General features: G+C 45.8%; 1 protein-coding gene across 2 annotated transcripts in view; it reads right to left on the bottom strand.

Annotated features, from left to right (window-relative positions):
- Positions 1-2551: 2551 nt before the first annotated feature.
- The window catches only part of AHSA1 (activator of HSP90 ATPase activity 1), an 8370-nt gene continuing 1617 nt past the window's right edge, over positions 2552-9304 (bottom strand). For both annotated transcript variants that reach the window (XM_081047445.1, XM_081047444.1), the window contains exons 2-9: positions 8552-8742; positions 6807-6889; positions 6062-6179; positions 4884-4972; positions 4184-4321; positions 3617-3718; positions 3066-3117; positions 2552-2948 (exon numbers count right to left, since the gene is read on the bottom strand). In XM_081047445.1, coding sequence (XP_080903571.1) covers positions 2776-2948; positions 3066-3117; positions 3617-3718; positions 4184-4321; positions 4884-4972; positions 6062-6179; positions 6807-6889; positions 8552-8714 — 918 coding nt within the window. In that variant the 5' untranslated portion in view covers positions 8715-8742 and the 3' untranslated portion in view covers positions 2552-2775. The remainder of the gene's footprint in view (positions 2949-3065; positions 3118-3616; positions 3719-4183; positions 4322-4883; positions 4973-6061; positions 6180-6806; positions 6890-8551; positions 8743-9304) is intronic.

The raw sequence follows: 9304 nt of genomic DNA, 5'->3' as shown, positions 1-9304 counted from the left end.
ATTTGACCGGTCCCATTTTTAAATCTGTAATCTCAATGGCCTGCTCGATTGCTACCATGTCAGGCCACAGATGGGAGAAACAAAAGAAAAGGGGCTGAACGGAGCCTTGAAGGGGCTGGGGAGTAGATCAGCTATAAAATGGTGTTTACTCGAACTCTACAAAGGAGAAAGAGACACTGCAGGTGGCTGCAGGCTTAGGGAACACCTGCCTGTGGGGGGAAGCAGTAAAGGAGGATTTTAGGAGCCGCTGGTATCAGCCAGGAGAGGCTCATAAAATCAGGGCCAGGGCCAGTCACATGGCTGGTGTGATTGGCTGATTGGCTGTGCTTCCTGTCCCAAATACCAGGAGCCACCCATGGCCACCCGGGAGCAGGGCCACCACACTGTTTCCAACTTAGACGGTTTTGCCCAGTTTCCCCACTCTGGTTGACCTCCTAAAGGGTCTAGTTTAGGCAAGACCGGTCACACTGAATTCTTCCTAGGGTTGGAAACAACCAGCAGTACAAACCCTGCCAGATCCTGCGGGCCTCCCTGGCCTCTTGGAAGATAGGATGTTTCAGATCCTTTGCCTCCATTATTCACAAAAGGGACCCAAATGTGCTTTGGCTCCTCCATTACCACAAGATTTTCTTAACATGCTGAGGCGCTTCTCAAAATGAACTCCTGAGACCAAAATCACTGGATATTTATTAACATGCGGCTTCCTGGGCCACACCCACTAAGACTCTCTAGGGACGGGGCCCACTTTTCTCCATTCAACAGGTTGTTCTCAGGTGAGGAGAATCCTTGGCCTAAGATTTGCAGTTTGGCCAATGAACCGGTGTTTCAGAATATTCTCGATCCAGGGAAAACGCTTGGGCTTGAGTCCAGAAGTAGCAGGTGCTAGCTGCTGAGCACTGCCACGTGCCTCCACCATCTGTAATGCTCTTGTAAGATACCCGTTATACCCATCAGACTGATGAAATTCGCCCCGTTTGTTAGGAAGTGGCATATTTACAACTCAAACCCAAGTCCAAGGTTTTGCTTTTAGTTATTACATCATTCTGCTTTGTAGGCTCAGCTGGCTAACCGAAATGCTATCAGCCAAATGGCCGTGGTAAAATTGCAATAGCCATCAGTACTGGGGATGAGCCATTATTAGGCATATCGTGACAGATCCTTTGCTTGGTGCTTTGGTTTTTCCTAAGGTGTTTGTAAACTCTACCTCAGGGTTTCTCTGAAATGTCATTTTCCGGAACTGGTAACTCTCCAGCCAGGTGTGAAAGGGCTCCTTTTTTTGTCACTGGTCTCTGTTAGGAGGAGTCTGTTAGGAGTACAGGCTTTTTATCGAGTTATCGTTTTTGGATTCCCAGGAGGCAGATACAATGCCGAATTAGATGCAAATTAGTTCAGTCTCGCACTTGTTTGAGTAACTCAAGACAAAGGTGGCTTTTGGGGGTCTAAATTATCCAGATCAGTGCTTATTTTCTGCTTTACTTCTGCTTTAACTAAGTTTTGGTAGGATTAGCCTCCAGGCCTGCCACCTAATAAAACAAACAAAAGGAAAATAGCTGTAACTGCAGGAGGTAGTCTGGATTAGCAGGCACTGGCTCTGGGATAGAAGACGCCAGGGCAGGGCATAGGGAAAGGGACCCTCTCTGTTACCTCTCCTGCAACAGTGTGAGCCCCACCAGAATGTATTCCAGCACTCGGTCAGTTTTCTTCAATGGAACCAGATATTTAAAAGTACTCCAAGGACACTCCTTTCTTCCTCTTTCTGGGAGTACCGAGGCCTGAAATTTCCTACTACAGGAGGGATGCCTCACTTACTAGAAAGGTAGCAGCTTCCGGGTGGGGATCAACACGGTGGCAAGGAAGTAGACATACTGGGTCAGATTTGAGCGCTGGCCCTGCAGTTATGGCCCTTCTTCCAAATCCTGACTCTGCCAAGTATCAGTTAGGCCTCGTATGTTACGTAAGAAATCCAAGCTTTGGGTTCTTCTAAAACAGAAGTGATAGTGTCTATTTCATAGGGTTTATTATGGGGGTAAAGGAATGAATGCAAAGAAGTTAGTGCAGTTTCTGGTATGTAGTAACTGCTCAATAAACAGAAGCTGTTAACCCAAGGCCCAGTTCCCCTCTGCCACAGGATGGGAATCTTGCCACATCTCAAGCCAGCAGCTGGTGATCATCTCTCCTTGCAAGAGGTTAAGAGGCCATGCAGAGGTGCAAGCCCAGTATGACACCTCCGCCAGCAATGTTTGTTGGCACAGTTTATCCCAGAGCACCCATCCTCCTCTCCTTTTCCCTCACTGAGGGGAACAGAACCTTTCTGCCAGTCTGCAGTATGCAAGCCTAGCTCAGGAATGCCTGGTGGTGAGAAGCAGCCTCCCATCATGCCTCTTAATTACTACATACATTTCTCCACAATGGAGGCAAGGCCTTATTACAACCCCTCATTTTTTGTTTTTTAAATTAAATGTATTGGGTGACATTGATCCAGATTTTTTTTTTTAATCCAAAACTTTCAAGGGAACTCTTTAATACCTAATCAACACAGGTTCTAAATATGCACGTTTTTTAAATTATGTTTATTTAGCATATGTACACATAAAAGAAAAATCGCCTTCTCATCCCACCCAGCAGAAAACATGCACAAACCCAAGGTATACGCGGAGGGAAGGGGCCCCAGCCCCAAGTTAGTGGTCGGGATGGTGCAATCCTGTGAGTCACAAGCCTCAGTCAGGAGAGGGCTGGACTGAAGTGTTTGACAAGCTGCAGCCCCCGCTGCTGGCCCTAAAATAAGCGTGCGCCATAGCCGAAGGTCTGCTTGATGCCCTCAAAGTAGTAGCGCTGCCAGCCCTGCCGTGTCCTCTCTTCCTCCGGGGCAGGGATGCCTCGGCCCTCCATGCACACTTCAGTCTCTCCATTCTTGTCATTGAAGGTCAAGGTGATGGTGGCAAAGTGCCCTGAAGAAAGGAAGAGAGGCAGGGAGGTTTTAGATCCAGGGTTTCCATTTGGGTTTAGACTAAGGAGAAAATAAAAAGTTCTATGGGTAATGGCAATAAACAAATATGCTTGCTTACCTTCTGGCCAAGATTTAAACCTCCACTTCATCACAATGTGTTTCTCGGGGACCTGAAATAATCACAGAAGTCAGTCTATACTACAGGCCAATGTACCCAATCCTAGCTAGGATTAGCTATCTGCCTTTCATATGGAGACTATCACCTGTGCAATGACACTACTTATAAGGGCAAAGTGGACCACAGACGGGGTAGCTTCTGCGCCAATATTAGTTCCTAATATCTCTTCTTACTCCTAAGTTGGGTCTGGTAAACTGCCCAGGAGAAATTTTAGTGCCACAAAGAGAAAGCAGTAAGTCACCGATATCTACAACCTCTCTTCCATGTTTGATTTCTTCAGAACTAATTTTAACTCCACGAAGGAAACAATTCTAGGAAAGCAAGAGATTCAAATTGCAGCATTCTTTGGAAAAACCAACCAAAATGAGATGTCACTAACCAAAGAGATTAAAGCCTTAAATTTTACCCCCCGAGCTTAAAAAAGGAGGAATGTGACTCTTCTGACCAGACAGAGGCTGTATCCTGGGTGTGTGGGGCTAGCAGGTACTCACCAGATCAGTGAACTCGCCAGTGACATTGCCATCTACCAGGTGAAACTTCCCACCTTTGTCTGCTTCTAACACTGCAGGAGCATGGGTAAAGGCCTGAACCAGCTTTAGGGGAAAAAAAGAGGTAAGGAGAAGATGCACGACTCAGTGGGACCCAGGGATAATGCCAGCTGCCACCTGCAGTCTCAATTCTCATTTCCAAAGACACCACTTTGCTCTACGACCAGGTTCAGATTCTATTCTGTTCCACTACAGAGACCAGGCTTTGACTTGAGTAATTCTTTCTGAATCCAAGATGGATGACACGACTTCAGACCCATTTTCCAAAAAGAATGATTCCCAGTGGTTCCCACTTACATGACCCAAAACTAGCGTAGATGAGAAAAGAGGGCAAATACACTTCGCGAAGTGGGTTGAACAAAAGTGGTTTTTCCTTTGTCTCTGCTTCCATGAGGAAAGCCTCATGATTCTACTCAGCAGTACTTCTCTGCACACTGAGGGCATGTGCCCACAACCTAAGTCACCCGGAACAGCAGGTGCCATGAGGCCCGAAGGACAGATTACACTTACCTCCTGAGTGGTGAACACTCTATAGAGCTCCTCGGGTGACGTCAGGAAGGTATCTCTAAGAGTGATCTTACAAGTGGGGATTTTGACGCCAACAGGTCTGGCCTGGGATTTTGAAGGAGCAGACTTAGCCTGTGAAAGCTGCAGTGAAAATTGTCAGTTTAGAGTCATGGTGAAACCTCATCTAACATGGCTTCAGGGACAGACCTGCCATTTATTCTCACAAACTTTTTCACCTCCAAGGTTAATTATTCCAGAAGGTTGGAGGAATTTGTGTGTATGAATGTTTCAGTCATGGGCTGAACTCTACCAGAAAATCCTCAATTCCTACAGAAGAGAACCACTCTAGGTGAGGGAAGATACTCATTAAAAAACCCATCAGCCAAAGGCCGTGTTCAACCCCTCCCCACCACTCTCCAGAATATCCTTCACTGTGCTGACAAAGGGAATAGGGCTGAAAACCAAGGGCTGACCCTCAGCTATACAAATTCCATTCCAGGAAAAAAACACACCTGCTCACCCTGCAAATGGGGTGAAATCAATCAATTTCCTGATAGGTGAAGTTAGTGACCTAAGCTGATAACGCACCACGAGTTGCTCTGGCTTAGAGGTTAAGAGCTGAAATTCAGAATTGAGGAAGGGGCAGTGGCTCAACTCCCTTTCCACACTGCCTCCCACCCAGCACGCAGGAAAGACCATTTACCTTGCGTTCCTCAGTTTTCAGTGCTGGCTGACCAGTTGCGTCTACCGACTCGCCATTCAGTGTAGGCAAGATCATGCCCTGCGTGAACTCTGTAAAGATAAAATCCCAGCTCGTGGAAGTTACTTCTTAGTAGCTGAGACTTGGGGCTTCATGCAGCTTGACAAACAGCCATCTTAATCTAGAATGTGCTAATGACCAGGAAAGGGTCTACCTACTTAACATCTTTACCTTTGGTCTATGCCCGACAGGTATCTGAGTATGTGTTCTAGAATGTAGTTATGTTTGCTGGGATTATTTTAAATCTGACTCAACTGGAAGCATTATAACTTGTCAAAGGTACATGAGGTCTATTACGGATGGTAGCCAATGAATGTTGTTGCATTTCCAGTGACTTGCAGAATGGGGCAAGATACCTATGCGTGCATGTTCAGATCCCTTTCTCACTCTGCCCTACCTCTGTAGAACAGCCACAACAAGCTATGGTATCAGAGCACTGGTTCCACCGAAAGTACCACCTTCTATGCTGGCTCCCTTCAATGGTCATTACATACATTCCAACACCAAGGTCAGAACATACTGGCAGAACTGGAATTCTAAGGGAGTGCTGAGCTGACTGTAACTAGTATTCCGATCACCCTCTACATGTCTCTGGAAAATGCGTATCAAAGATACTCCAGGACTGTGCTCAAGTACCGAGTCTGGAGACGCCAAGGTTTCAGATCAGTGCTGTCCAACAGAAACAGAATGTCAGCCTCAACTGTAATCTTAGATTTTCTATTAGCCACATGAAAAAGTTAAAACAAACAGGTAAAATTAATTTTAATATTTATCGCACTATACCCAAACCATCATTTCAATGTTGTATCAGAAACATTTTTTTTGTCGGTATTTACATTCCCTTTTGGTACCAAGTCTTCAAAATCCATTGTGTATTGTATACTCAGACTGCATCTCTATTTGACCTGGCCACATTTCAAGTGCTCAGTAGCCAACATGTTAGACACCGAATCTCTAGATCTTTCCCTCACTCTGGATTATAGACTGACTTCAGATGAAATAAACCCCCTCCCCCAAAGTCTTTATCCATTTGCCAAAGGAAGGACTGTCAAGCCCCTCAACCAGAGTCTGACAGGCAGAACACTATCTCCTCAAGTCATACGTAACTACTCAAGGGATACCTGTTTTGAGGGTGCTGATGTAAATTCCCATTGCTTCTCTTAGAAGTTTCACCCCTTCTTCCTTCATTAAGGCCACGAGATTTGTGTCAGGCTCATCTTTGGCAAGGCTCACACTAATCTGAGTGAAAGATCAGAAGTAGGTGGTAAATAACTTGAGGGGTATCCACTGTGTAACATGGGTGCTGAGCAATCAGGTAACTTTTGATGTTTCCAAAGGAAACGCGTGAGGGGTGGGGTATTCACACAATCCCCATGAGTGTTCCTTCTCAAGTTCTCTCTGCCAAGGCGAAGGTGGCTAATATTAGAACCCGCGTTACTACCGTGTTTCCCGAAAGTAAGACCTAGCCAGACCAGGGCTCTAATGCATCTTTTGGAGCAAAAAGTAATATAAGACCCAATCTTATTTTACTATAAGACCTTATTTTACTATAGTAAAATAAAACCAGGTCTTATATAACATAATATCATATAAGAACAGGTCTTATATTAATTTTTGCTCCAAAAGACGCATTAGAGCCCATGGTCCGGCCAGGTCTTCTTTTCGGGGAAACACGGTAGCTAAAGAAATTAAGAACAACTGCTCTGGAGGCTCCAAGTGGCACCACTGCCCTAGGAAGTCATCTGCAGACCGGGGTTCCGAATGCGTCAGCCACGCCTGGGCTTTCATCTTGAATGACAGCTTATTTTCCTCATCTGAGATTAAAAGGATGTAGAAGACTCAGGTAAGGAGTTAGGAAGCACAAACCTCTACTTCATCCACGCTGTTTTCATCAGACAAATTGGGGATCTCCACGTGGCCCTTGTACTGTACTCCAGCCTTAGAGGTACCTGTCAAAAGCAATGCACTGTCATTAGTGTCCTCCTCTGCAGACCAAGTCTTCTGCTCTGGAGGCCTGACTACAACGCTGCTTATACTTCTTTTGGACAACTGAGCGGACTCTCTTTATTCTGAGAAAATGCCACATACCACATGCAATCGACCCTCCCTCAGAAGAAATGTTTTTCCTCATCAAATTTCTTGAGACCAACTGTGTTATTACCAGTGGGACCAAGCTCTACGTGGACCTGGCACTAGCACGAGTCCTGCCAGGGAAGACTTGGGTCAACAGCCTATGCAGTCATTTCTGCTAGGTGCTTATTTTGAAAATATGAATTTGTTCCAATGTGACTGACATATTAGGGGACAATTTGATCATGACATGAATTTCACATTTGCATGGATAAAATCACATGTGATTTTATCCATGAGAAACACTAGGGGAACATTAAAAACTACTGCCAGCAGAACTGAGCTGCAGAGAATACAGAAAACCCACCTCAAACATCTGTCTTCCAGCAACCTCAGCTCACCATGCCTGTTATAAGCCACACCATCCACAACCGCTGCTATGTTCCTTCTGATTTTGGAAGACACGCCCACCACTTCACAATAACCCACAAGCTGCAACCCTGCTGCGGCCCACTTTCACAAACTTCAGCCCTTCTTCAAGGTAAAGCACCACACTTATTGTACTACTGATGTATTTCTTATATTTAACATGCGTAAAACTGTGCGACCAATTTTTATGTTCCTAAATTTTAAAAAACATGTCACTGACAGATGATTTTGGGTGTTGTGCTGTGTCCCTAACCCTCTCTTCCTAATGAGCCCTGTGGTTTTCACTGGGCAATTTTGCATAGTGCAATCATTTTCAGGAATACGTCACATCATAGTAAAACTGTTACTTGAAAATTAATCAACAAAAGACTTATCTTCACTTCTCTAGCCTCTCAGTCTCAACCTATGAAAAGAGAATGCGGCAAGATGATACGGAAGGTTCCCGATAGACTATTATGCCTCAGTAGTGAAAAACAAACTAACAGCCTCCCCCCCCCACCGATAAATCTACTTTTCCCTTCTTTATTACCATTCATTGGAGAAATGTTTACGGAATCACAATTTATTTTATGCTTTGCCCCACACGCTTACTTTTTAGCTATTTAGGGCATTTTAAAATTTAGCCTTCCAACTGAAGGACCATCCAAGTGGGCATATGCATGGTCCTCTAATTCTTTGCTAATATCATCACAGAGGGACATTACACTAGAGGATAAAACTGCCCCAAATCAGTCACACAAAAGCTTTGTTATCATGTAGTATAACCTGTTAGATTCACACTGGAGAGATCACAAGACCAAAAACATCCCCAACCCGTCATCCAAGAGGCAGAAATAGATAGTCTGAGGAAGTCATTTTACGTGTACAGACACAGACCAAGGCCCCAAACAAGGAGCCCAGCTGCGTCACTGGTAGTGACTTGAGACCCACAGAGAGGAAGCCCACTTAGTGTCCCACAGTGGCAGAGAAATTGCAGCATCCAATACTGCTTTCTATAGGACACCAAAGCAGCACTATCTCCCTGGAAAAGTTCATAACCTCTCAAAAACTGTTCTCTCCGGCTCCTTAAGTCAATCAACATGCCCTTTCCTGACAGCCCAGCATAGACTCACCTGTCCAATTTAGTTTGACACTCCACTCATAAAAGAAGATAAGTTTGCCTTTGCGATTGTTAATGGAAGCCTCTCCATCAAGCTTGCTCACTTCTGTCACTTCACACTTGCCTTCCTCATTCTGCGCCTGCACTGCCAGGAACAGTGTTTTCAGCTTATCCATGGACCAATTCGAAGCATCCCTCTCTGTCCTGCAAAACAGAAACAAAGCTATGGAGCAGCAGCCAAATGGACGGTATGCTGCTTGCTTTATGCAAGAGAATGCAAGGCTCAAGGTCTGACAAATAGTTTGAAAAGAACAACAGGGCTGGCCCAGTGGCTCAGGTGGTTTGAGCACCGTGCTCCTAAGGCTGGGGTCGCTGGTTCGATTCCCACATGGGCCAGTGAGCTGCGCCCTCTACAGCTAAGACTGGGAACAACAGTTCTCCCTGGAGCTGGGCTGCGGAGCTGGAGGTAGGTGTGAACTGCCGTGGGCCACTGTGTGCCGCCATGAGTGGCCGGTGGCCACTGTGAATGGCTGACAGCCATTGCGAGTGGCCGGCAGCCGGCGACGGACTGCCTCAGCTGGGGGGAGCGCAAGGCTCATAACACCAGCATGGGCCAGGGAGCTGTGTCCTACACAACTAGACTGAGAAACACGGGCTTGAGCCGGAGTGGGGGGGAGGCAGAAAGGGAAAAGAAAACACCAACAAAAACAACCCCTTCATTCCCACTCCAGTATGTCCACAAACACGTTGCGCTGTTTTCGGAAGA

The sequence above is a fragment of the Rhinolophus hipposideros genome, assembly GCF_964194185.1.
Source record: "Rhinolophus hipposideros genome assembly, chromosome: 5".
In the NCBI taxonomy this organism is placed as follows: Eukaryota; Metazoa; Chordata; class Mammalia; order Chiroptera; family Rhinolophidae; genus Rhinolophus; species Rhinolophus hipposideros.
The sequence above is the reverse complement of the archived record's forward strand: the minus strand, read 5'-3'. Positions and strand labels throughout refer to the sequence as shown.